Here is a 26,520-nt window from a genome sequence, read left to right as displayed (position 1 = left end):
CCTTCCTGTACCTTGGAGTGCAGCGTGGTGTATCGCTGTGTCGCGTCCTCCAACTTGCTCTTGACCACTCTTCCAGACGTCAGTGGCTGGGCCCCTCCATCCTTGGCAGCTCCCTCCGCGTCCAGCACCTTCTGACCTGACATGGTAACGAACCGCAGGTCGCCTTTGTGAGAGATGACGTCTTCCGAGAAGCTTCCCTGCCGGAGCAGCAGCTGTCGGAGAGACGCCGGGTCGCTGTCCCCTTTGTACATCCCTTCCAACTCCTGCTCCGCTTGCTTCAGCCAGGTCTCAAACTCTCCATGGTCCCGCAAGAACTTCTGCAGCTCGTCCCGCAGCACCTGCACTTGCTTCAGCTGCATCTCTGACTGCGAGAGCGAAGCCGCGTACTGGTCCTTCAGCTCTGCCAGCCGGCCCTGGAGCGTGTCCCTTTCCTCTGGCGTGAGGTTGTGGCCCTGCTTGTCCAGGAAAGCCTGTGCTGCCTGCGTCGCCAGGATGATGTCCTGCTGCTGGGACAGCAGCTCCTGGTGCTGCGCCTGACACACGCAAACAAGCACATGTGAGTCCCACCACCAAGCGCCTCTGCCCACTGGTACCTTGCAGCAGACGCAGCCTCCAGGAGGCCGGGCAGCGACTTCCCGGGAGTTCCTGACTCCATATGGAAAGTGCAAGGCCACTTTGAATGAGTGCTTTGGAGGACAGACCCATCTAACACCCCGCTCTGCTCCCAGCTTGGTCAGCAGCCAGAGGCAGGCTCGGTGTGTCCGGCAGCCCTAAAACCTGCTCTAATGCTGACAGGCAGGCAGAAGGTTCTAAGAGGGATAAGGTGTCAGTGCTGACCTTCAGCCTCTCGTACTGCTCATCCAGGTCCTCGGCAGCGCTGTCGGCTCCCACAACATGGCTGTCGGGAGCATCCTGAGCACCCCTGCCCGCTCGCACTCCCGGCGCTTGCTCGGTGGGATGCAGCCTGTACTCCAGGAGCCCTCCCTTCTGCTCCAGCGATGCCACCCAGTTCAAAAGGGAATCGATCTTGTTCCTGTTCTCCTCCAGCTCTTTGGCAGCTTTCACCTGAAAACACAAAGGCTCCAGATGAGAAGGATCTATGTTATGCATGTTCAAACCATCAAACGGGGGAGGGAGACAAAAATGAATGGAAGAAAACCCCTAAACTGTTTTCCAACTACAGCAACCACCTGAGACTCTCACAGACCTTCAAAACCCTTTGTAGCTCTTTGAAAGGGGGGAAGGTACAAAGAAGCTGTGAATTAACAGTTACAGCTCAGCCTCTCATTTATGGTGCACTTCTCACCCTGATACAATCCCAGGGTCATGGACAAGAACCCCCCATCCTGGAGGGCTTGGACGCAGGAGCGAGCCCGCAGGCACACGCATGGGCCGCCGTTTCCCCTCCAGTGCATGGAGCTACCTGATGCTCCTGCTCACGGTAAAGGCCTAAAGGCAGAGCAAGATGTTTTTACTGTCCTATTTCCTCCACAACCACATCGTCTGTGCCTGCAGCTCCCAGAGCATTTCACCAGGAAGCATGTCAGTGCCTCACCTCACCCAGGGGAGGGACACAGAGGAAAAGTAAATTGTTTCATGCCCTAGCACCCAGCAGAGGAACACCAGGGCTTTGAATGAATATGTTTCCACCCACTAGCCCTCACTGTCCATCTCAGTTCTGGGGGTCACAGCTCTTTGCATGTCACCTTTTCAGTCTCCTGCTGCACCGCAGCAGTCACGGCGCTCTCCAGCTCCTTCTGGGCCATCTCCGTTCTCTCCTGCAGGGACTGGTACTGCTCCTTGGCCCGCTGCAGCTTCTCGTGCAGCGCTGCCAGCTCCCTGGGCTCCATCTTCGCCTTGTTCTCCTCCAAGAACTGCTCGGTGGTTTTCAGGATGCTGGCGAAGGAGGCTGCCCGGGCGTGCATGTTCCTCTGCAGCTCCTAGTGCGCGAGGGGAAGGTGCCATCAGGCTCTGTGCTCCCCGGAGAGGCAGCACCAAACCTCTCCTCCTTCCCGCCCCCGTTTCAAAGCACTGACCTTAACATTGCTTTGCCTCTGCTGCAACGCGGACAGGTCGCCTTCGCCGGCGGCTCTCGGCTGCTCCGCCAGCGCGTCGTCCGCCTCGCTCAGCCAGGCACACAGCTCCTCCAGGTTCTGCGCGCGGGCTGCCTGCTGCTCCTGCAGCGTCTGCGCTCGAGAGGAGAGGGAAGGGGAGAGGAGGCAGTTAGCATCAGAGCTGCACCCCCGGGCACGTACGGCGCTGAAAAGCAAGGCGAGAGGTTACAGCTGGAGCACCTTCCTGAAGGTGAGGATGCAGCACAGAAAACGGCTTTTGCAGCTCTCCACGTGCTCTCTCTCTCTCTCTGAGATCTGCACGCTGCAGGAACGTGGCTGAGGGTCCAGAGTCACTGCCAGACAGCAGTGCTGGGGGTTCCACGTGGAGCCATGCTCCAATTTATGCTCTTGGGAGCATTTAACCAAAAGTTTCTCTGGCTTTTCTGTTCAACCTTAAGAACATTAAAACTGCCCCAGAGACTCATCTAATGAGAGCTGGCATCAGGCAGCACCACTGTGGAGCCCTGAGCAACCTAAGGCAGGTTTGGTTTTGACACTGGTGTTGGAGAGGGAGCCTAGGAGAGAGAAAGTGTTTCTGTAGCTGATCCAGCTCCTACGTTTTGCTGCCAGTGCACAATACAGAAGCGCCCGTTTGAGCAATTGAGCATGATGTGACCTGAGAGTCCCTGCAACGTTTTTGTTCCCTTCCCCAGGGGAAATAAACATTTTTGAGTTTCCCTGGGCATTCCAGCAAGGTGATGTACAAACTTGTGCAAAACATTGTGCTTGTTTCTCTCAATCATAAGATAAATGACAGAAGCAATTTGAAAGAGCCTTCTTAAGAGCTCTTCAGCTGCAAAGCGAGTTCTTCCTGGGTTAGGATGGGCGCACACTGAATCTGAAAAAGCAAAGCAAACTGGTTAATACACACACACTCCAGATGGACAGGCAAGAGTTACAGAGAGCAACTGTTAAAAAAAACACACATTAATACTGTCGTGAATAAAAAGATCCATGCAGTGATATGTGCTGCAGGAATACAGCATTTGGGGGCAGTTGCTGGCTGCCTTGATACATCATCGACAGCTGTTTCTTTTGGGTCAGCAAAACCTGACTTGCGCAGTGAAAATAAGACGTTAAAGCCGCCAGCTGCCTGTGGTGCCAGCTGCGCACAGGGACTTTCTGGTGGGGCTATTACAGACTAGGGTTTCTTCCACCACCCCAAAGCAACTTGGTGTTTGGAGAAGGGACTGTCCAACTGTGCTACCCAAACCCCTGAGAGGGCTTGACCTTTTGGGAGGAAAGCAGCTTGCTGCCTGTGAGTTACATGGGAGGAGGAAGAAAGACTTCAGAGGAAGCTCATGATGTGCAATGGGAAGTCATAAACTGTGAGTGGCATGCATGTGTAATCCCCAAAACGAGGTGTCTCAGCGCATGTTCCTGTGGCTGGAAAGTGCCTCAGTGAACAAACTGCAGCCAGGAAGCAGATGTCCCACAACCTTCACCTGATCCGTCCGCTCCGCTTGCTGGAGACAGACCTGCAGGACCTCCACCTGAGCCGTCACGCGCTCGGACAGGTCCCGGTAAGCCTTCTGCAGTTCATTGAGCAGCCTCAGCAGCTGCCTGCTCTGCTGAGGGGTCAAGTCCTGGGCGTGCTCCGAGATAAGGAACTGAATGTCGAAGGCAGTGGCATCGAGCTGAGATTTGGTGTCAGCAAGGGGCTCTTTCAGCTCCTGAATGGAAGAGAAACGGCCTGTCAGGCAAAATTACTCTCCATGGCCAGCACTTTCCTACACTGCCGGCTTCAGATGAGATACACAAACAAACTGGATTTACTGCTGCACAGGCAGCAGTATTCCTCAAAAAAAGTACTTTGCCACCAGAACAACATATTCCAGAAACCCAAACAAATCCTACCTGAAGCATGCTCAGTGTCAATGTACCAGGGTCTCACAACACCATTTTTCTAATGGTCCTCTAAACCAGGCCTCCAGCATTGTACCGAGAGGTTGCTCAGGACCTTGTGCATAAAGCTGCCCTGTCTAGGTGGGCCTAGTGATGCCCTGAAGATGGATCCAGACATGGAGCTGTCAGTGGCTACCAGCAGCCTGGGATATTCCATGATGACTACACATGGTACCACTGACTCCCAAAGCCTTCAAGCCCCTGATTTCAAAGCCAAGGTGCTGCTGACAAAGAGGAGCACTTGGACTGATCGAATCTTGTGAGCTATCGCCAAGAGATGAAGAAACATGGATGGGCCAAAGGGCAGGGAAGGAGCCAGGGCTCCTTTTAAAGGTAATGGAGACTGGGAGGTGTGAGGGGAGAAGGCTCTCGGAGCATCCACGTAGGAAGCAGCTCTCTCCCTCAACGTGTATCCGTCCAGGTCACTCAGGCTCCACTACACATCTGCATTTGAACACGTTCCCCAAAGGGCCAAAGCAGATGTTTTATGTATCGTGGAAACAAATTATTGTGGAGCAAATACAATACTGTAACTCCTCCTGCAACAAGGGATAAAGACAAAACTACCAAGACTCTAGGAGGGAAGCAGGATTAAAAGCTTCTCCTCCCTGCAGAGGACGGCAACTTTATCAGCCAGGATTAGGGGCGTTGCCATGGCTACCTTGTAGTGTTGGAGGCAGCGATTCAAGCTGTTTGCATCAGTCGCACGGTGGTAATCGCTGCTGTCCAGCGCCTGGGCGGTACCAGCGACCCAGCTCAGCAGCTCTTGCAGCTTGCCCTGGAGATTCTCATGATGTGCCACAATTTTAGCCTTAAATGAAGCAGAAGCGTGTACCATTTAAATAAGGAGCAGATCACTCCGGGAAACAAGCACAGGGACCCTCATGGGGCAGTGGGCCAAACTGACGGGAAGGACAGCTGCGAACTCTACCTTTTCGTTTTCTGCTGCTCCACGAAGATTTAGCAGCCGGGACTCCAGGACATCACTCGCGGAGCTCAGAGACTTCTGAAGGTTCTTGGCATCCTTCTCCAAAGCCTTCAGTAATTGTTCAGGGACTTCTTCAGGCGGGTTGGCCACAATCCACTTCACAGCGTCCAACTCCTGATTCACTGGAAAGCTCAGCTCCTTCAGCTCAGCGTCCAGGGCCTGAGGCAAGACAGCATCATTAAGTCTAAGAGACAGCGATTTCTTCTTCCCACTGCCAAAACTGACAGTACAGCAAAGTTTTGGAGAACCAGCTCCAAACAACGTATCTGCTAGAAAGATTCACTGCAATCAACCAGTTCATCCAAACGTGCTCAGCTGCCAGCCCTCAGTTGTCTTTCTCCAGGCTGTAAAATTCATTTCAGTCACACTTAGGTTATTTTCTGAGCATGGACTAGAAGGTGAGCCAGAGGGAGGGCCAGAGAGGAAAAAGACTGGCTTTGCATATAAATATCTGTTAAACCTGAGACTAATCTCCCCAGCTTGCTTCCCACAAGCGGGGAGGAGGTGCAACAGCCACGCACGAAGCCTAGGAGGTCCGGGGGTGAGGAGGGAAGAGCACCGTCCTGCCTAACCCTGGGCCAAGCTCGGCCCAGCCTCTCACCTCGGCCTGGCACAGCAGGTCTTGCAGTGCTGCCAAGTTCTGCTCTGCTGGCTGGACCTGCTTAATTTTCATCTCGATATCACGCAGCATGGAGAGGTAAGAGATCAACTTCTCATCATGCTCCAGACACATCTTCTTGCTGAACATGATCTACAGAATCAAATGGCAGAACAAAATCTCAGATTTAGACAGAAGGGAAAACAGAAGGTTATATGTATTTTTTAAGAAAACTCTTAACATTTGGTTTCAGGGACTTTCCACTTGCTATCTACAAGATTTACTACAGGAAAAATAAAACACATGGCTCTTTTTTCTGGCATAAGCTTACAAATGGCAACAGATCCATGGTGTTGCAGTAAAAGCACAAAAAACAGTCCTACTTATTAGTCATTTGTAAGTAATGCTCTAGTAACAAGAAGCCACAACTAAAGCTTGAATGTTTTCAGTCATACATCACTGGGTTGTTTGCCAAATCCTTTTCAGCTGATACTGTAACACCAAGCCCCAAACGCTCACTCCTCGTGTTCCAGCTATCCTCTGTACTAACTGAGGACCTCAGACAGATTTAACATCAAACACACACAAACAGCTAATAAAGAATGTTGAAATAGCAAAAAGCAACAGCTTACCTTGGCTGGTCTCGTGGATTCCCTTGAGGTTTCCAGCAGCTCCCCCTCGGCTATCACAGGTAAGAGCAAGCTGGACTGCCGGGATCTTTCCTGATGCATCTGTTCTTGGGATTTACAGGGGAGAGAGGAACCCGCTTGACCTGGGCTGAACTCTGCCACTCGCTCTTGTGGTGCCTTTTCAGCAAGTTCAAGGATTACAGAGGTTTCCTGAACTTCTCTGGGTTCCTCTCTGATAATTAATTCTTCCAGCTTTTTGCCTGCTGCGGGGGTTGTAGTGGATGCATGACTGGTGGTTTCCACTTCGGTATTTTCCTGGGATGTCCCCACCTCCAGTTTAAATGCTACAGAGGAATCCTGACCATCTCTGATGTCATCTACAATTACTTCTCGGGATTCCTCTCTTTCTGGGGGAACAGCGTGATCCCCTATAAGTCTTTCTTTAATTTTCTCAGAAATTGGCTTCTCTTCCTTTTCAGAAACGTTCTCTCTGCTGGTTTCCATTTTCTTTTGCTTGGCTGCATCTTTTGGCAATCCATCTGTAATTTTCTTGGTAGTGGTTTCACGTTTTTGTTCTGGGGTGCTTGAGATGAGCTCCTCCTCCAGCTTCTTTGGAGTTTCTTTGGAAACTGGAATAGGAAGGGGCTGTTTTTCCATGGAAGATTTCTCCAGTTGAGTGTTTTCTCCTGGGATACTAGTCTGCTTTGCCTTCTTTTTCTTGGTTTTCTGCTTTTTGGTAGGTTTTAGATCAATTTCACTTGATTTTTCCAGAACAACTGGACCTTTTGCATCCAGTCTCAGGGTATCTCCTTCAGTGCCTTTGACACTTCTCTCATCTGCAAGCTTGTCTTCTGCAGGTTTCTTATGGACAGCAATCTTGGAGCAGTCTTCAGACTTTGTAGGAACTCTCTCTTCCTTTCCTCCACCCAGAGATACCGATTCCTTCGGTACTGCCTCAGTTACCTCCCCTGCCTGATCCAAGCTGCCCATTATTCCCTCACCTTGTTCAGAAGCCACGGCTACACCTTCTCGTTCTGCCACAACTCCCGCTGCACTTACAAATCCTCTCTTTGTTTCCTTGCTGTCCTCAACACTTTGAAGCATCTTCTTGTCAAAAAATGACTGCTGTTTCTCTGACTCCAATTCCTCCTTTTTCTTTGTCTCCTGAGCTACTTCTGCTCGCTTCAATTCCTTCCCCCCAGCTTCTTTCACATAGGAGCTGCTTTTTCCTATCCCTTTTTCCACAGCCTTTACCATGACTGTCTCTGAAGAGAGAGATGTTGTACCTAACCCTAAGGAGTATTCTGGACTCAACTCGACCTCTCCTTGGAGCTGATGAACTATACCGTCCTCTGAAATTTTCTGTGGAAGCAGTTTTGGTTTCCCTCCTTTTGTTATATTTGGTGTCACTGGTGATCTGTCAGAAGCAGTGTCTGTATCTCCAGCCATGTCATAGCTCATTGCTTCAGATCCAGCTCTGTGCTCAGCAACTTCAGACTTCTTAGTGGCACTACTATAGAGGACCAAATCTTCCTCTTTTGGAGATGTTTTTTCCAATTTTTCAGGCAAAATGCAGGATTTATCTTCTTTGTGGGCTTCAGAACCATATTTGTCTTTGGATATTTGAGTATCTTGAATGCTGGCAGCTAATTTTTGGCTAACCAGTCCCTTTTCAACAGCTTCCTTTAAAGTCAATCTTTTCCCACTCTCAGCATCAACAATTCCTCCGGTCATCATCTGGTTGGACGCAATGAGTTTGGCCATTTCCTCATCCAGCAGCCCTTGCTCCAAAGCAGACTTCAGGGAGAGTCTCTTACTGATGGTACCTTCCACAAACCCACCGCTGTCTGCCTGAGCCTGCAGTAATCGCAGGGTGGGCACAAGGTCCGCTTTTCCCAGTTTTACTGCCTCAGCACATGTGAGCTTGTTCCCCGACACCTCGTCCTTGATTGCTCTGAAGGGATGAACCTCCAAATATCTCTGACCAGATTCAATGTCAATTTTACATTTCTTTATGAATTCTGAGTAGGGAACTATCATGCAGTTCTCAGGATCTACAATTCCCTGTTTTATTTCTGAAGATGACATGACTTTCTCCATAAGCTGTTCAGGTAACAATCCCTCCTTGACTGCCTCAGAGAGTGTCAGTCTCTGGCCAGAAGCAGGATCAAAAACGCTTCCACTCCCAGCTTGGATTTCTTGCACTTTCCTTTGGAAGTCTGGACTAATGAGCCCTAACGATACTGCCTGGGGCAAGGGCAACTTTTCTTGTGTTTCTGAATGAACATACTCATGTAGACACACGCTTTCTGCCTTTGTGAGTTCGTCACACAAATCTTGATCAATCAAACCATGTTTCATTGCGTCATTTACTGAAAGCCTCATTCCAGACATGTGATGAATGATTCCTCCATCAGCAATCTGCTTGGTCAAGAGCTGAAACGCTTTTTCCTTTTCGAGGAGCCCTTTTTCAACAGACTGTGCAACAGTCAAAGGCTGCTTGGTTTTGGGATCCATAATTCCACTGGTTTCAGCCTGCAAGCTAATGAGCTTCTGTCTAGTCGCCTCATCAGTGCCTTTCCCTTTAGAAGCCTTCTCCAGTTTGACCAGCTCTTTCTGACTAGATGGCTCTATGAGGCCAAGGTTTGAAGCCAAAGTGACGGATACTTTTTTGCCACGTTTCAAGTCAACAATTCCCCCAGTAACCACTTGCCCTTCCAAGATCCTCATTGCCGTTTCCTTGTCCAGAAGGCCAACTGCAGCAGCATCCTTGACAGAATAGACGAAGTTATTACCTGGGTCAAGAACACCACTTATTGCTTTGTCAGATGCAAGTACCTTCTGGAGAAGTGTCTCATCCATCAGACCTTCTTCAATGACTTCCTCGGTGGTTAGCGACTCACATGTATGTGAGTCGAAGAAGCCACTGAACATCTGCATTTTCTCCATCAGTTTCACAGCTGTGTGGCTGGGCACCACTCCACAGGCTATTGCTTCATTTAGAAGAAGAATCTTGCCAGTCTGTTCATGGATTATGCCACCACCTTGGAGCTGCGTTAACAGCATTTCTAAGGTGTCATCCTCTTCCTGCTCTGTAGGGGCTGGCAGGGACATTTCATAAACATTCTCATCACCTGATACTTCTTTCCTCTCTCTTTCTTCCACTTCCAAAACACTTTCAATTTTTTCAGTATGCCTCTCTGTTTGCTCTACCTCTCCAGTTTTAGGGAGGACAATCTCCTCTCTTCTTAATGTGCCATTCTCAATTGGTTCGTCATGTAGCAAATAAATCTCTCTAACATCTCCTGCCTCTAATTCCGGTTCCTCCACTTCCTGAAAGCTCTCTGCCATGATTTCCAGTCTCTCTCTACTTTCTGAAATATCCATTGACATGCAGCTTTCGCTCTTCACAACAACTGCCCCAGTTTCAAATGCCCTCTTTTGATCTCTGATACTTTTCATTCCATCTGCTGTAGTAGGCTTGGACTCTTCTTCTGTCTCAGTCATCATTTCCTTTGTTTCTCTGAATTCGCTACTAGGATGTTCTGGCATCAATAATTCTACCTGATTTTTGTCCTTGCTTGTAGAAACTATTTGCTCTCTTCCAAATACAGCATCATTTTCACCCTTCATGGTAGCCTGCTGAGTATAAAGCTGCTCTTGCTCCTCCACAAGCAGGATACTTTTTGCATCCTCCAACAGGAGACTTCCAGGTTCCACCACTACCTCCCCATTCTCCAAAGCAGTTCTGGGTGGCAGGTCCTTTTCACTTTGTCCTTTTGAAAGAGCAAATTGAAACTCAAGCTGCTGCAAAGCCAAACCATTATAAGACTCTCTTTCAAGAGCTGCACTCTCCTCTGTCTCCTCAAAGCCTTCGCTCCCTTCCAACATGTGGGCATGGGATCCATTTTCTTGGGCTTGGATGAGGGCTTTAGTGAGATTATTCAACTCTCCATCTACTAAGAGCAGCTTCTGGCCATCATGGATGTTGATATAGCTGTGGGTCATCAAGTGGAACATCAGTCTTTCGTCGTCACTCCTCAGCGGAGGGTCACTTTGCTTTTCCTGACCTGTGGGACTCCTTCTAGAACTCTGGCTCTGTTTGCTTCTGCTTGGAGAGCCAGCTAGCTGCACACTGGGCATGACATCAGGTATGGCTGTCGACTTCAGCTTCTTGGCCACCTCTCTCTCCAAGATGCCATGTTCAACTGCTTTCTTCCAGGACAACACTTCAGTGGTTTCAGGTATGAAGACAGCCTTAATGAATTGCCTCTTGTTGAGAATCTTGTAAACCAACTCTGTAGACAGGATTCCTTGCTCTAAAGCATCTGCAACAGGGATGATCTCCCCTGTCTCTGGCCACAGGAGCCCCATGAAGGACCAAAGGGATTCCAGGATCACCAATGCAATCCTTGGTCCTACCAGCCCTTTCCTTACAGCTTCATCAATCGTCAGTCTCTCTCCTGTGACTGTATCAATGATGCCACCTGTCTGAAGCTGCCGGATAAGAAGTGCGCATGCCATATCCTGGTCAATTAAATTATGTCTCACAGCCTCATCCACAGTCAGTCTGTGCCCTGTCCTGGGATCAACAATGCCACCAGCAAAGAGCTGGGCTTCCAGCAACCTCACTGTTACCTGCCTGTCTATCAGCCCTTCCTGGACAGCACGGAAGATGCTGACTTTTCTGCCTGATTTCAAGCTCACCATCCCACCCGCCAGCTGCTTGACTGGGAGCAGCCTCAGTCCAGTCTCTTGCTGGATGATACATCGATGCATGAGTTCAGGTAGACTGATTTTCTCAGCAGTGTTGGGGTCAATCAAATTCTTGCCGCACTCCAGGTGAGACAACAATCTGGAATACAGCTGGGGAGTAAGGAGCTTTTCTTGTATGGCTGTCTCCATGCTGATTCTGCCCTGATGCATTTTAAAGCCCCCGGTGACAAGGTCAACTTCCAGAATCTTTAGCCCAATGGTCTCACTAATCCTCCCCTCTTCTACTGCAGCTACAACAGGTAGGAGCTGCTTCCCTTCACATCTGACTTCATCCACCTGATGAAGGGCATCCTTCAATTCCTGCAGCACCTGGAATGTCCTGAGATCGATGATGTTTCTTGCCAGACTTTTCTCCAAGGAGAGTTTCTCATTGGTCTCTGGAACAACTAAGTCAGATGTGATAACCTGGGCCTCTAAGAGGACAAGGCCAGTGTCCTGGTCTATAAGACCTTTCTGCATGGCACCAAAGACAGGGAATATTTCCACTGTGCCAAGATCGATCACTCCTGCCACTGCTTCGCTGCCCTAAAACAGAAAGAGAAGGAAAAAAATCAAATCAGAATTGAGCATTCCCAGCAATCAGACTGCATGAGGTCCTGGGAGGTCTCAGTTTCCAAAATAAGTCAAAAGAACAAAACCCCAAACAAGCTAGAAAGTGAGTCCCAAAGTATTTGAAATGCAACTCCAAAGGCATCACAGCCCGCAAATTGGTGCGTTTGCTAGCTTGCACATTGTCAGCCTGTTTTAATGCTCATCTAGTCCATCACCCAGGGCAGCACCGAGACACTTCCAACATCCACCAATAGTAATGCAGCAAAGCGGCAAGCAGCAAAACCCAGAAGTGCTCCTAATGTACCATGGAGAAACAGAGAAAAGGAGACCGACAACAAACCAAAGCCATTCAACAACTCAGTTTAAAAAAAATAAAGACAACACAAATCCCACTTTGTACTAACAGAGAAAGAAAGAAAAGAATTCCACTTCTAGGACCTTCTCCCAGTGCAATTTCCACCCTGACTCCTGCCATGCTCAACAACTGCACTTGCCGAAGCAGATCTCGAGTGCCAGAAACCCAGGAACAAAACAGACTCCCATGCCATGGATCAGCTCCCAGCAATGACAGATCAGCCATGCGTTAGGGCACGAAAGCTGCCTCTGACATGCAAGGCAGCTCCCAGAGCACGTTCACTGGCAACCGCTTTGCCCTGCTCTAGGACCTGGAAGTAGCCATGCTCTTTAGATAAGGCAAGCGAAGGAACATAAGAAGTTGTAGGTCCCAGAACAGAGACAGTGACAGACTGGGAACAGACCATACTTGGTATTTCTGTAGGGGCTTTTCTCTTGCTGGTATCCACACAGGAAGGTAATAATTAAAATAACGACAAAAGAGTAACAGCACTTCTGACATTTGGACTTCTCCTATCCCCACTGTTTAGGCATAAAGTGGGCCCAACCACTACAGGATTTCCATGGGGATAGGGAGAAGGGAGGAAGGAATCTGGACTGTAGAATTAATTCCTTTTGCATCCTCGAGATACTCAGATTCCTTTAACGGTGAGTCTAATAGGACAGTCGGGGTGCTTTGTAGGGGCTGTGCAGCTCGGCTACGGCACACGAGAATGCAGCCTCCACCACACAGCTCTGCAATTCCCCTAAATGCATAAATACTGTGGAGACAGGGTGAGCCTGCTGGAAAAAACTAAGCTCTCCAGCATCACTGCCAGRCTCAGACATGCGTGTTCTGATACGAACAAGCTGTAGAAAGACAGAGAAGAGGAGGCGAAAAGAAAGATAAAAAAAGGAGATAGAAGGGGGGGGTAAAAGGCTTTTACTTACCAGAGTTGCAGGGTGTGCCTTGAGCAGTTAAAGACAGAGCCTTATGGAGCAGTTCAGCCGTATCACACACAGTGTAAAGCTTGGTGTTAGCGTCCAGCATGCGACTGTTTTGTTTGCAAAAAGAACCCCACACACAGGTCGTCCTCTTTTCACTTTTGTGTGTTTTGTTTGTTTAAATCCCGGAGGGTTAGTTAAACTTGTAAGCAAGGATGTCAGTTAATCTTAAAAACAGTTGACATGAAACACAAACTGTACAGGGACACATCATGCTCAATTTAGCGCGTTCTGCGGTTCTGCTTTGCACTTTTTCGTTTTAATTTTGTAACCTCTTTCTGATAGTTGGATGTTTCCAGCAAGCAAATGTTAAGAGTTCTTCATGCTCCCTCTACAATGAAGCAACCGGACCACACAGTGGCCACAAGGATAGTCTCCTACACCGGCCGAGGATCTACAAAGCAGCCCCAGGGCTTGCTCTCATTCTGCTTTTCCTGGGCTTCATGGAGAGCGAGAGTGAAAATTGGCCCCTGTTCTAACCTGGGCCCCAAAACGCCCTTACGCTGCACAAATGCAACCCAAGCCCTGGAGAAGACTCTTGTATGAAAGTTATTTTCCTGCCCAGGAGGGAGGAAGAGGGAAAGGAAAAAGCATCCCTTCCCCTGGCAGGCTTCTTTAGCTTCTCTTCTGGCAGCAGGGGAAGGAGCATCAGAGCTGCGAGGCTTTAGCTGAGGAGACTGCTGACGCTCAGGTCGCTTTGCTCTTTGGGGCCATGTCATCACAAACTTTCTGCTGCCAGCGAGAGCGCTAAAGGGACTTGTGATAGAGTTTACAGAATGGAGACATCTGAAACGTGTTATTAAATCCAGTTCTGAGAGACGCTATATTTTTAAGTGAAAGCTAGACATGCAGATTTCAAATAAATGTCATCCTCTCTCCTTGATTTGCTAGAACAGGGCTTCACTCACTGACACAACAGCCAAAATCTGTGTCACGTGTTCACAACTGCGTAGGCCATTGCTTCAGAGTACAGGGAGCCAGCAAGCAAACACACAAATATATCCATTGACACATGTATATACACTTATATAACACATACACGTATATCTGTGAATGACTGAAGACAGCTAGCACCAATAACAGAGGCAATAAGGATGCACTTTGGGTCCTTCCTACCCAACACATGAGTGGAACAAGAAATGGAGACTGACAGGAGCGCTGTTGGATGCGAATGGGGAATAGCCAGGGGTCCAGCTACTAGTCAGTGAAGGTCCCCCAGGTTAGCTGAGGGCTTGTTGAGATAATGCAGTTGCCTTCCACTTGGAGAGCAACTTCATTCAGCTGCATCTTAAATCTCTCACCAGACCACTGCCTTTTACATGTGCATGGGTTAAAGAGATTGCACAGGCAAACAGCCTTCTGCAGAAACCCACCTTCATGTGTCTTCTACAACATGCAGGCCAGTGCAATTGAGTTCTTTCAGTTCAAACTAATGAAAAGGCATTACTGGGAGGAGACCGATTTGCCAAGGGTGGAATTTTCAGGACAGAAGTCCGTTTACATCTTTACCCCCGATATGAACAAGTCAACTCTTTCGCACAGGGCCCAGCTCTGATTAACACCATTGCAAAGAAGACTCTTTCTCGGTGACCTGGAAGCAGCAGGTAAACGGCTTCTGCTTGGCCTCCAGTGACCACCCCAGCCTGGACCCCGTGGCATGATACACGGGACAGGAGAGCAGGGAGGGCGATCACGTGCAATTAGGAAAGGCAACTGGCCATGAGTGGTTGGTGGCCATGAGATACAACCAAAGCAAGTCTCTTTCACACCCTGAGGAGTAACCTGTGGCTGAGTTGTTCCCAGAGCGTGCGGGGAACAGTACCTTGTGCTCCGTCTCCTGAGCCAGCTGGCTCTGGAGCTGCTGGAGCTGCTCGGTGGAATCGCTGCAGAGCGCCTGGTAGGTCTCCTTCAGAGCTCCGATCTGAGCGGAAATCTGTTCCTTCTCCTGGTGTGAAAGCCTGTGAGGTGAATGGGAAATCTCTTAGGGAAACTACACAAAACATCTCCCAGCTCCACAGATTTAACATGTTCTTCTCATGAAGGAAAAAGAACATGATGAGTCCACTCTTCCCATGGCTCTGTTCTGCACCCAGCTCAGCTACAAACAGTAAAGTTAATTGTGATCAGCGAAGGCTGATCTGCATCATAACGATCAAATCCATAAACATGAGGGGTTGGATCCTCATTGATAACTGGAGTGGGTTAAATTCGGCCCAACAAGATAAACAGGATTTCTATTTCTTATCTACTATTGCAGATGAGAAAACCCGCCACCTTCATGTGCAACTACTCATTATTTTCAATAGGAATCAGGCACTGGATTCCCAGGACGCCAGTCCCCCAGCACCTAATTCAAGGTAGTTTTCCTGTGCCATACTCACTTGTGGCTGTGTTTTGCCAGGAAGATTTGGGAAGTTTTGATGGCCTCAGAGACCTGCTCCTTCTTTGCAGCCAGCTCTTCATTCAGAGCCTGTTAAGAACAAGAAAAAAGCTAAATTCAGCTGCAGAAAAGGAACAGAAGTTAAAGAAACTCCCTCAYGATTGCCCCCACATAGCACTTCATAAAAAGCATCAGGGTTTTTGACCATTAGAGTTCTAGGAAAACTCATCTGGAAACAGTAGAATAATACAGTTTTGTGGGACGATACAAAGAGGCCAGAGTACACGTAACATGCATGAATCAGAGCTGGACAGAGCAGGCCCTTGATTTACCTGCTGCTCCGAGATTGATTTCTCAATGTCTCCCAGCTCCCTGCTCTTGGCAGCAGCAGTCCTGCCTTGCACGCTCTGCCTCAAACCGGAGACCCAGCCCAGCAGCTCCTTCACCTTGTCCACATGCTCCTGCTTCTCTTCCTCCACTACTTTCTGTAAACAGAGGAGGGAGAAAGATAATCACGTCAAATGGGTCCAGGATTTCCAAAGGCTCTTGGTCCTGCTTCAAGCAGGACCTGAAATATGCTCTAAATGCGGAGCCGAAAAGCGGGAGGGCAGGTGTTAAAGGTGGAGTGTCTTTGGGAGATCTGGGAAACGAGCCTGGACATTTCGAATAGAGTTCAGTTCTACATAACACTCATACCTCCTCTTCCTCCAACCGCCGGAGCGCGTCGCTGATGTACTTCACATGCTGTGTCGTTAATGTTACCAGAGCTGTATAGCGAGTTCGCAAATCCATGAACTGCGAGGGGAAAGAGGGGGAAACAGAGGGCATCAGCCATAACCAGCTGACCTGGAGCTATGTACTTTACAGTACAGGACACAGCTACATCATCTCTCACTTGGAAAGATCCCCAGGCACCTCACAGACCCAGTACAGCATCAATGAAACGCAGCAACTCCGAGGGGGAGGATGGTGGCCACACACGGCATGCTGCACGACACTGGAGCGGAGGGGAATTCCCGTCACGGACACTGGGGCGGGTGGTCAACTCTTACAGAAAAGGGCCACTGGGATCTTTGATATCCACACGGAGCAGACAGGACCTCAGTTTCTAAAGGTCTCATCTCAAAGATGCACACACAGGAATGCTGCATGGCGCTCTGTGCATTTACCTGGGGAGGCTGACGGGCTGAGCCGACCCCGCTGGGATTGAACCAGGGGTTCCCAGGAGTCCAGGTATTTCATACCTGGTGCTTAGAGCACTAAGCCATCCTCTCTGGCTATTGGAAAAAACAGCGAGGGTGGAAACTTTACTTATATAAAAGCGTTTAGCAGAAAGGAGCTCATTTCACAGAGAAGCTGCCCATCGGTTTGCTCAGAGAGAAGAACCCCCCCCACAACTCCTCCCTGGCAAGACCGGGGAGCGACGGCCTCCTACCTCCTGCGTGATAGCATCCGAGGAAGAAAGCATGCGCCGGCGTTTCATGGGAGACTTCTGCTGCGATTCGACAAACGCCCTGTATGTCATGAGCTGCAACTCATAATCCTGGAAACGAAACCAAGGGTGGGGAGAAAGATTTCGTTGTTATTTCTTTAATGCTGGCACTCTCGGATCTCTAATTCAGGCTGGTTCTTTGCATGCAGAGCCGGATCTCTGCTGCTCACACCAGGGAAGCTAAGCAAATCCATGATGGGAACTGTTCTGGGGCTATTTATGCCTGGCCAGTCTTACCCCAGGTTGAGGAAGTGGACCGTACCTTGACAGCAGCTGAATATTGCTGAGAGAATTTCTGACACTGGTCCAGTTTGGCTTGATTTTTCTCGATTTCTGCAGCCAAAGCCTTCAACAAAATTCAAAACAAAAACAGTTACCAGGATGGCTGCCACAGGTCAAGTGGGCTGAATTTCAATCCCCACCCCTTGCCTTTTTGATAAAGTCTTTATACTCTGCAATTTTTATGCAAGGCCCCATCTCCACCTCGAACATTTCTCCACTTCCCAGACACTCCTCAGCTCAGACCCGCAGCCTCTTTCCCACTGCCTTTGGGACCTCACTGGGAGCAAGCGACTAAGTCATTTACCCAGGGCCACAGCTGCACCAGGAGCCTGCAGCAGAGTCAAACGCAAGTCGAGATCTCCCATTCCCCAAGCTATGGCTTCAAATGCAGACCACCCTCCCCAGCCCAATGGGCTCGCCAGGAGCCAGAGCAGCTGTCGATGGCTGCAGATTTTGGTTACTGCTCTCCTGGGAGGCACGTGAGCTGCTTAACAGCAGATGAGCAGCTGTGTACAATCCTGCTCTTCCACAAGGCACTGCAGGCCTTAAAGCATTGATGTGTTCAAGCTCACAAAGATTTTAGTGAAATAAAAAAAGTGACATGTTCACTGCAGCGACTGCCTAGACGTCACAAGACCCTGTCTTACGGTTTGCTGGCTCAGCTGCTCTGACAGCACCCTGCTGTCTTCCGCTTGCCCTGGTTTCATCAGTTCCTGCTGGATAGTGATCGCCTCGATCCACTGGATTAGGGTGCCGTGGCACTGGCGGTAATCACTGAGCACCTCCTGGATGCTTTCCAGCTCTGTATGGCTGAAAGAAAAACCACGATAAATAAGAGGAGAGTCAAATGCCACCATAAGCTATTGGAACGTGCTGGCCACCAGTGGGCATCACATCTGGAAAAATACCACTGCTAACAAGCCTGATCCAAGCTCTTAACTGAAGCATGAAAGCAAATCCACGAAAGGAGGAAGGAAGTATCTCACCGGGTCTCGATCTGCGTGCAGACCCTCTGCCAGCGATCCCACAGCTGGCTTCCCTTCTCCTGATAGCGCTCGAGGTCGATGCTGCGCTCTTGTCTCAGACGGTACAGCTGCTCTCCCACCACCTTAGCCTTTGCTATTTCCTCCTCCAACGTGGAGAACACACAGCTCTTGTCCTTCACTTCGCCGAGCCATTGCTTCAACAAACAGAAGAGACACCTACAGTTTAATGCTATGGAAGCAGGATGCGCAGCTTCACCTTAAGGCTGCAATTAAAGCCAGAGATTCCCTCCCTCCCATAGTTTAAAAGCCTGAGAAGGGGTTTATATTCCCTCTCTCCCTAACCTGCAAAGAATTGGCTTATTATAAACTTAGGAGATGCAAAATGGAGGGGTGCATGTTCCCAGCTTAGACCAAATCAATTTGGTCCATTCCCTGTCCTAGAGCGGCAAAACACACAGCTGCTAAGATGCTCACATTTATGTGCCCCACAAAAGAAAGCACAAGGCCAAGGCAGCTCTTCTGTCATTCCCAAAGCGATAAAGGATTACACAAGGACCACCAAAACCTCCTGGCAGCTATCTAGGGTCAAGAGAAATGCAACACAATGCAAGTTCAGCAGAGAAGGGGAACACCGATTTCACCGGCCTAAAACACCATCCGGTTTCTCCGCTGCATACTTGGGAAGGCGAACAGTGCCAACCTGTAACGTCGTTCTGTGAGACTGAATAGCTGTCAGATCGGCTGGGACTGCCTCCTCTTGGCTCAGCTTAACTTCATATCCTTTGACCAGAGACTCTGCTCCTTGGGTATTACGAATAATAACATCGACCGTCTTTAACCTGGCAAATCAAAAAGAGGCGGCACAATGACTTCCAATGTTCGGCAGAGATCCTCTTGACTGTGAAGCTGTTTGCCCCATATGCAACAGAGGGATGGATCCCAGTTACAATCCTGTGCAAGCTGTTCTGTTTGAGGGCCAGAAGAAAGGCCTTTTAACAGAATCAGGATGCTTGGGGAAGAAGACAGTATACCTTGCACATGTAACTGCAAACGCCTCTAGCAAAGACTGAAGGGATAGAAGAAACCACTCATAATACCAGACTGGAAATCCTAGAAAAACCTCTCCTGTTACCTTCAGTGTGTCACCCACATGCCCAAATGCGCAAAGACACTTTGGCACCTAAATCCCACTGCCCTTACCCTTGCTCTCGATATTGCCATCTATATAGTGGGAGTACTTTGTTGGTTTTCTACAAAGCACTCTGTAAAGGAGGAATAGCTGCACACATGCAACGAGACAGACACAGAAAGTTATTTAGGACCAAAACCATGTTCTGACTCACTTATCCAAGTAGATGGAAGAGAGCCCATTCATCTGATCCATCTTATTGACCACCAAGTCAAGTTCAGAACGTAAATATGGGATGCTGGACCCTGTCGGAGCTTTGTCAAGGAAACTGTAACATCTCTCAGAAATGTGCCGCAGGTCAGATTTCAGTCGCTGGAGATCCTCCTGCATGCGCTATAGGGGGAAAGAGAAAGAACATCAAAGGAGAGTCTGGACAGAGGCACTTCAAACTCTGTGCCATCCATCATGCACCCACTGCCCATGTCTTTCATTCTCTTCCACCACCAGACTGTGGTGCCCTCAGTTTCAACGGCTGGGAATGCTAACTACAGTCAGCAATTCAGAACAGCTCTTGCAAGCTTTCGTCTAGATTTAAGGAAGCAATTACTTCACGCGAAAGGATTTTGCCCAGCTAGCTGGAAGCCCAAAAGGTGACCTATCCACTATGGTCAGCTCATAACAAGAAGCAGAAATCTTTTGGTTCAGCTTTTTCCTGAAGTTTCAGCTTTGCTGCTGGAGGGATTGGTTCAGCTTCCAACTCTTCTCCCCTGGGAAAGCCAGGAGAAATCAGAGAGCTCACAGAGCTGGAAAGCACAAGGAGTTATAAAACTAGGAGCCAGTCACTGTCTTCTGACCCCAGAGTAGCATGTGCTGTCCCAGGGCAAGGAGGAACACTACGCAGAATTTACCCTAGAGAAGTTAATGCCATTTTAGGCACATGCAAAAGACCAGCAACCACCACCTTCCTCCCCTGCTAGGAGGACTCCTCTTCCTCACAGCTGGAAAGACTGACCTCCTGCTCTGCAATGCGAATGGTGTTTTCCTGGATAGTGTCACCATCTGCCCGGGTGCTGCTTGGGGACTGGATTCGGCTCACTAGTCTCTGCTCACACTCCTCCAGGCGCAGACGGATATTCTTGAGCTCAGAGAGATACGTCCTGGCAGCAGTCTCGTCCTTGTCTTCTGTTGAGTCACAGACAAACAAAACATGGACCCGCAGCCCCACTGAGCGCCTGCCCCAGCCGGGACCTGCTGGGAGCCTCGGTGCCAAGCGTGGCACCACACTGACAGCGAGGCACCCGGAGGTCTCTGCTCACACGGAAAACAAGTTAATCAAATCATCCTTTTTGAATGCAGTCGAGAGCGAGCCCAGCCACAGGGCACCTCACGTGACCAAGCCAGAGTCCCTTGTCTTAGCGCCGCTCACAATCCTGCTGTGTCACACAGCGAGCCATACACAGCTCTGAACAGCAGGACTGTGGCTGCCACATACGGCTTGTTAAAAGACTAAACACAAGAAAAGTTCCTTGCCCAGAACGCATTTGACTAATGACTAAATGTTAGGGTAAGAGGGCTCAGCAGTTAACCTGGAGCAGCAAAGCAGAGCCCTCTCTATTTGAACATTGCTGGACAAAGACTGACTATTTGAATGGATGGAGGGATAAGGAAAGCAGCTGCTCACAGCATCAACTAGCTTTCGAAAAAAAGAAAATGAAGCCATCTCATAGATCCTTTGCTTATTAGTCCCCACAGCTCCTGGTTAATCCATCAACCCTTTGAAGCTCACCGTTCTCCAAAGACTCCAGCAGCTGCCGGATGTGTTCCTTGGAAGACTCAACTTCCTCTTCCAAGCGCAGCCGGTCAGACACAGAGAAGAGCTCCGAGTCACGGCTGTCCTGCAGGAAGTCTTCGTAGTGTGCCTGGAGGCTCTTCACGGCTTGATGGCACTCCCCTTGCGCTAAGGATCTGAGCTGCAAGTGGAAAAGGAGCACATCTAACTGCTGAGAATGACTTCCTACCTACCACCTGAAGCCACTCTCCCCCAGTTTAATGACCTTCATTTGCCAAGTGTATATTGTCTCTCCAGAGGCGAAAAGGCAAGTTCCTTCCCCTATTAGCCTCGTGTCTCCCTCCAGCCTTGCTCACTCCCTAATGAAATGCTACGTTAAGTCCACAGTCTCTAATGGTTATTACAGTTCAGCAGCAAACTGCTGTTGCTCTCTATATTAGGAAAAACTGCAACCATTTTTGCACTGAACCCCCAAGCTCAGGTTATCCCACTGCTCGGGGTGCATAGGCCTTATCTTCCTGTCTTTGCAGTCTCTGGTTTTCCCTTTCACATTTCCTTTCGTCCTCTCCCACGTGAGGCAGCCTTGACAACACGGGGACACAGCCTAGGATGCAGGCAGAGAAGTTCACGCGGTACCTTCTCCCTGTTGAAGCTTTGCACCAGAGCGATGTCCTTCCGCAAGTAGTTCCAGGAGATAAGGCTCTTCGTGTTCATGTGGAGCTGGTGCCAGAGTGCCATCACCTTCTGATACAGCTGCTCTACCCTGCAACAAGAAAGAGTAGATCCATCAGCCCCAGGATTTTATCTTTTGGAAGCTACTAGAGCAGTTGCTCTGATGGAGTTTGCAGTAATACAACCACAAGGGATGTAATACAGTAATACAACCAGGCTGAATGACCTGTGCCGCCAACTCCCGTTCCTTCACAGACTCCTCTCCGCACAGACCCACTCCTCCCGTTCCCACCCTAGTCTGCCTGCTCCTACGTCATGAAGCTACGCACCTCCAGCTCAATGTAGCCGGAACAGAGCCCTTCCAGGCACCCAGAAGGGACTCAACAAGAGCTCTGGCGATGCCAATTACCCCTCCCCTGGGAAGCGTGACGGCCCCATCACACGAGAAACCTTTCCAGCTCTGGGAGTTCCGAGCAACGCAGCAGAGACCAGCGAGTTACCTGTTAGCCATCTCGATGGCCTCTTTGTTCGGAGGGGGGATCAGGAAGCACACAGAGGGCACCATGGCCTCGTTGCCCGTGGGGCTGATCACCTTCCACTTGGTCCTCTGCGAGTTGTCTTCCAGCACGCACTCATCGTTCCTGCAGATGGTGATCTGCAGGGCACCGACAACATGGCCCCATTAGAAACCAGCAGCAGGTCCGCACGCGCCTGCCTGTGCTGCCAGCTCCCCTCCCAGGGGGCAAGCTGGCTTCCACATCACCTTTTTTTTGTTTGGTTTTTTTTTCCGTTTGTTTGTTTTAAAAAACAAGGAAAATGAGGTATACTGCCGAGCAGTGCAGCACACTCAAGTCTGACGAGGAAGGCACAAGGAAGTTAAAGTTGGCTACCACCCAGGCAGTTATATGGCTGAAGATGATGAACCCCATCCTCCTTGGAGAAAGATGCTTTAACTCCTGCTCAGAATAAAGCTGAGATGTAGAAACTGTTCCAGGGAAGACAGCCACACTATTTCCCTACTCCTCTCTTCCCACTCCATTCCTACTTTTCATTGACAGATACCACAGAACTAGTCCAAAATTGTCCCGGGCACCTCTGCCCTGCCTCATTCGTCCCGTTCCTTTCAAAGTCACGCCAACACCCTGTCAACTCCCTCACCTCGATCTGCCGATAGTCACAAACAGCCTTGATCGGGATCGTGCTCTTCACAAGGTGGTCCGGGTTCCTGGGTCTGAGCTGCACGATGGTTTTGGACCGTCCCACCAGGCTGGCAACGGAGCTCTTCGACTGAATAAGCTGCTCCTTCTCGTCCTGGCAGAAAGAAGGGCAAAGCACGGGTTGCTCGAGGAAGAGGGGAGAAGAGGTGTCTCAGACATCTCAGCACCCCCCGCCCCGAGGTGAGTCTTCAAGAGCTATGCTGGGACCTCAACGGCTGAACGAACACATTAGGAGGATCCCGATGGGAAGAAGGGGTCAGGAAGGAAGAAAGGAAGGAAAGAAGGGAAAACAGATTTTGAATCAGGGCTGGGACCCCTCCACTACTACTCCCACTGCCCTGCAAAGCTGCATGCACAACACTGGCTCTTTTGCTGCTAGGACAAGAAAATACTGTCTTTGAGAAGGAAAGAAAGAGAACGCAGCATACACCAAAATTAAAGTCACAGTAGGTTTAAGTGGCAAAGAGCAGGACAAGCCCTAGCCAAAAGCCAGGGAATTTTAGTTGCTTGGAGGAGAGGCCACAGAAGCATGCTCCCCTTTCTAAAGCAAAGGATGAAGGCATGTTTAAACCCATGTTTGGAATGGGGGTACGATGAGTCAAGCGGATAAAACATCTCAGGAGAAGTGGCTAGTGGTGGCGTGATCGCACAGGTCTCTGGATTTGGCTAGGAGTTCACCAGCTGGAGTAAAATGCTGCATAACGAAGTCCCACAAGTGCCTGCTGGGTCCGGTGATGGGAGGACCCAGGGGGATCAATCTGCAAAGCTTCCTTGGAACAATCTCCAGCCACGGGATGGGGACGTGTGCGGATCACAACACCGGCAGCTCATGGGACTAGTCACAGCTCAGCCCACTTGGGCTGCAAAAGTTTTAAAAGGATCCCAGAAAAATGTTCTCCATCATGCTTTGAACTTTCAGACCATAAAGGGTTGGTTAGTGTTCTAAGAACAGTGGAGGATAAATTATTTGATGGTAAAATAATAATAATAATAATAATAAAATAAAGAAAAGAATAAATGATTAAATAAACTACCTGTGCCTGTCCCACGGAGCATGATTGAAAGAAATACAACTTTAACTCATTAGGTTAGAAAGAGTAATATAGCTTAGATCAGGGCAGCTGCCCCAATCCTGAGATTGTGGCCACTCTCCTACTGCCCAGCCTGAGCCTTCCCCATCCCAGATGTCACGTGCCAGGTTTGTGACGCCCATCGTGAACACCAAGTCACGGCATCCCAATTGCACCGTGGAGGTGCTGGAAATCAGTGGCGCCTACTAGAAACAAACACAAAGCGGCTAAGCGACTTCACAGCCTCAAATTTAACCTCCTTGAGCTTTCACCAGAGGCTCAGCGGTTAAACCACAAACCAAATCCTCTCCTACTCCGGTTTCAAGAACTATCTGATGCTTTGCTCCTCTTTTTTTTTTTTTGTCAGGCCAATTCGGACAATGAGATTACAGTTGTGTGTCTGCTCTCTGGGTGGCCGCGCTTGGGGACCGGAGCTGCCTCGGTTCTGGCTACCGCGTGCCAGCAGCCTGCCCCGGCCGTCTCGCCCTCCTCCCCATGGACACAGCGTGACAGACTGACACCAGATTTGGTCTGGACAGGCGTTTCTCTCCAGCCTGCCGCGCTCTTAGCAAGCACCAGCTAGAGAGCAGAAACGTAACACAAGCGTCACATGGGCGCCACGTGGCACCTCCACCGACAGCACACGACCACCTCCAAACAGCTACAGACAGAAATGGTTCAACAGATACTAATGGGGAAGAACCAGCTCGGGTGTTTTACTTTTCTATATTATTAAAAGAAGCCTCTAGCTATAATCTTGCCCAGACAGTATATGCTGCTTGCTCTTTACCAAGACAAAACAGAAAGATTGTGGCAAGTGTCACTAAACACGAATGCTTTGCTGCAGACACTGATCATCTGTTGTAACTCCCGAAACCCAGCTAGCACAGGCAACACACACGATGGTGCAATAGAGGCCACACACGGCCGGCACCCCCGCACCACACAGCTGCGTGCAAACACACACACTGAAAAGCAAAAGCTGGACTGGGATGGGGAGACAAAACACGTTACATGAAACTGCATCACCGCAACAGTAAGATGAACATGCCCTGTTTTCCATGGAAAGCAAGAGGGCCCTGAGCAACACCGCTGGACTGGAGCAAGTATTCAATGTACTGCCCCCCAGGGTGACGGGGATTTCAGAAAACCCACCATGGAGTCCTGGAGCAGGTCCTCCAGCCGGGTCAGGCTCGTGTTGTGGTCGCACGAATACTTCCGTTTGATGGAGTCCTGCAGGCTCCGCAGGTAGGTCTCCGACTCCCGGGCATCGCTGAAAAACTGCAAGGCCAAAAAGCGTCACAGAAATCGGCACCGCTCAACTGAGTGATCGGCAGACCGTGCTGTAAGAAGCCACCCAAAAATCTCCGCAAGCAGCTTCTGGCCCCTAGCCTGGCCTCAGCACTGCGAGAGCAGTAAGCACCCCAGGAGGACAGCCAGAGCTGTATGAAAGCTGATCCTCTTGCCCAAATGAGATATCTCCAGAGAAGAGGCAAAAAGAAAAGAGACAGCTCAAAAGAAAGCAGTCCTGTTGAGCACCGCAAACCTCTTCTTCCCTCTCCCAGAAGGAAAAAGCGCTACATGAAGCTTGAGCACCAGCACCCAGCTGATGCTGCATTACAGTCCCCACACGCAGCAGGTTTTGTTCTCCTGGCGGAGACCAGGGAAATTAGGGCCATCCCTCCCGAGTACCTGGAAATAGGCAGTGTTCTCCTTCACGTGCTGCTCCACGCACAAGCAGAGCTGCTTAATCCACTGCCACTGAGTCTGCACGGCAGCACTGTAGGCCTGGGAAACACACGCACCAAACAGCAGCGATGAGTAACGAGCATTTACCCGAGAAGGGGGTCACAGGCAGGACACAGCTACAGCCGGTGGGATGTACATACATGGGCAGGAGCTGGCTGCAGCCAGGAGTGTTTGGACACAAAGCGAGAGACAGCAGACTCTGAATCGGCGCATGCCAGAGGCTGCTGCAGGCATAAATTTGCTTCCTCCCACCCCTGAACGGACGCCTGCCACTAAATCAAACACCAGGGAGAAAAGCATCCTAGCAGCCCTTCACTTCACCACTGCGTTTTCTCTAGTAGCTCTGGAGCCTTCGATAACTCCAAGTGACCAAAGCCTTTCCCTGCACCATCCTACTGCAGGAAAAGGCTCCTGGCTCTGTACAAGCTGATCTGTGCTGCCTTTATCTTGGAGACGGTGTTATTTAGGAACGGCCTCAACTTCTCACTGCATTCTCCCAAAGACAGAATAAAACAGCTCTTAGCTCTGCACTAACACTACTCTTCCACCATAAAACACTTCATCAGCTCTGAACGCTCGTAAGAGCGCCGCGGGGTCGGGCAGTGGCACAGCGCAGGGCAGCAAGTTTCCCAGTTACGTTTTGGAAGATTTGCTGCCACCTGATTCATGGGGCTCCCGCTGGAGCCTCTCTGCTCCTCTGCCCTGCCATTGCCCACTCACCTCTACGGTTTGCTTGGCTGGGTGATTCTCCAGGGACAGCAGCTCGGCTGTATCTTGGAGGGACCGGAAGATATCCTGCTTCTCTTCCAGCTCCATCGTCAGCTCCTGAGTAATGGACACAAGCAAAGTCGAAA

At 49.9% G+C, this 26,520-nt stretch overlaps 1 protein-coding gene across 6 annotated transcripts in view; it reads right to left on the bottom strand.

Moving 5' to 3' along the window:
• LOC112975573 (microtubule-actin cross-linking factor 1, isoforms 1/2/3/5-like) overlaps nt 1-26,520 on the bottom strand; it is an 82,091-nt gene that overhangs the window by 17,385 nt on the left and 38,186 nt on the right. For 5 of the 6 annotated variants that reach the window (XM_026085861.1, XM_026085859.1, XM_026085862.1 and 2 more), the window contains exons 18-44: nt 26,387-26,491; nt 25,610-25,705; nt 25,073-25,198; nt 22,789-22,941; nt 22,131-22,285; nt 21,595-21,721; nt 20,956-21,139; nt 20,182-20,351; nt 19,384-19,562; nt 18,741-18,879; nt 18,041-18,234; nt 17,702-17,864; nt 17,035-17,118; nt 16,716-16,823; nt 15,977-16,075; nt 15,613-15,765; nt 15,282-15,370; nt 14,723-14,858; nt 6,238-11,535; nt 5,609-5,758; nt 4,951-5,166; nt 4,681-4,830; nt 3,554-3,787; nt 2,037-2,186; nt 1,707-1,940; nt 838-1,065; nt 12-533 (exon numbers count right to left, since the gene is read on the bottom strand). In XM_026085861.1, coding sequence (XP_025941646.1) covers nt 12-533; nt 838-1,065; nt 1,707-1,940; nt 2,037-2,186; nt 3,554-3,787; nt 4,681-4,830; nt 4,951-5,166; nt 5,609-5,758; nt 6,238-11,535; nt 14,723-14,858; nt 15,282-15,370; nt 15,613-15,765; nt 15,977-16,075; nt 16,716-16,823; nt 17,035-17,118; nt 17,702-17,864; nt 18,041-18,234; nt 18,741-18,879; nt 19,384-19,562; nt 20,182-20,351; nt 20,956-21,139; nt 21,595-21,721; nt 22,131-22,285; nt 22,789-22,941; nt 25,073-25,198; nt 25,610-25,705; nt 26,387-26,491 — 9,642 coding nt within the window. The remainder of the gene's footprint in view (nt 1-11; nt 534-837; nt 1,066-1,706; nt 1,941-2,036; nt 2,187-3,553; nt 3,788-4,680; nt 4,831-4,950; nt 5,167-5,608; nt 5,759-6,237; nt 11,536-14,722; nt 14,859-15,281; nt 15,371-15,612; nt 15,766-15,976; nt 16,076-16,715; nt 16,824-17,034; nt 17,119-17,701; nt 17,865-18,040; nt 18,235-18,740; nt 18,880-19,383; nt 19,563-20,181; nt 20,352-20,955; nt 21,140-21,594; nt 21,722-22,130; nt 22,286-22,788; nt 22,942-25,072; nt 25,199-25,609; nt 25,706-26,386; nt 26,492-26,520) is intronic. The other variant, XM_026085860.1, reaches the window with a different exon arrangement.

The sequence above is a fragment of the Apteryx rowi genome, unplaced genomic scaffold (genome assembly GCF_003343035.1).
Source record: "Apteryx rowi isolate R43461 unplaced genomic scaffold, aptRow1 scaffold_68, whole genome shotgun sequence".
Lineage (NCBI taxonomy): Eukaryota > Metazoa > Chordata > Aves > Apterygiformes > Apterygidae > Apteryx > Apteryx rowi.
This window is presented reverse-complemented; position numbering and strand designations above follow the sequence as displayed.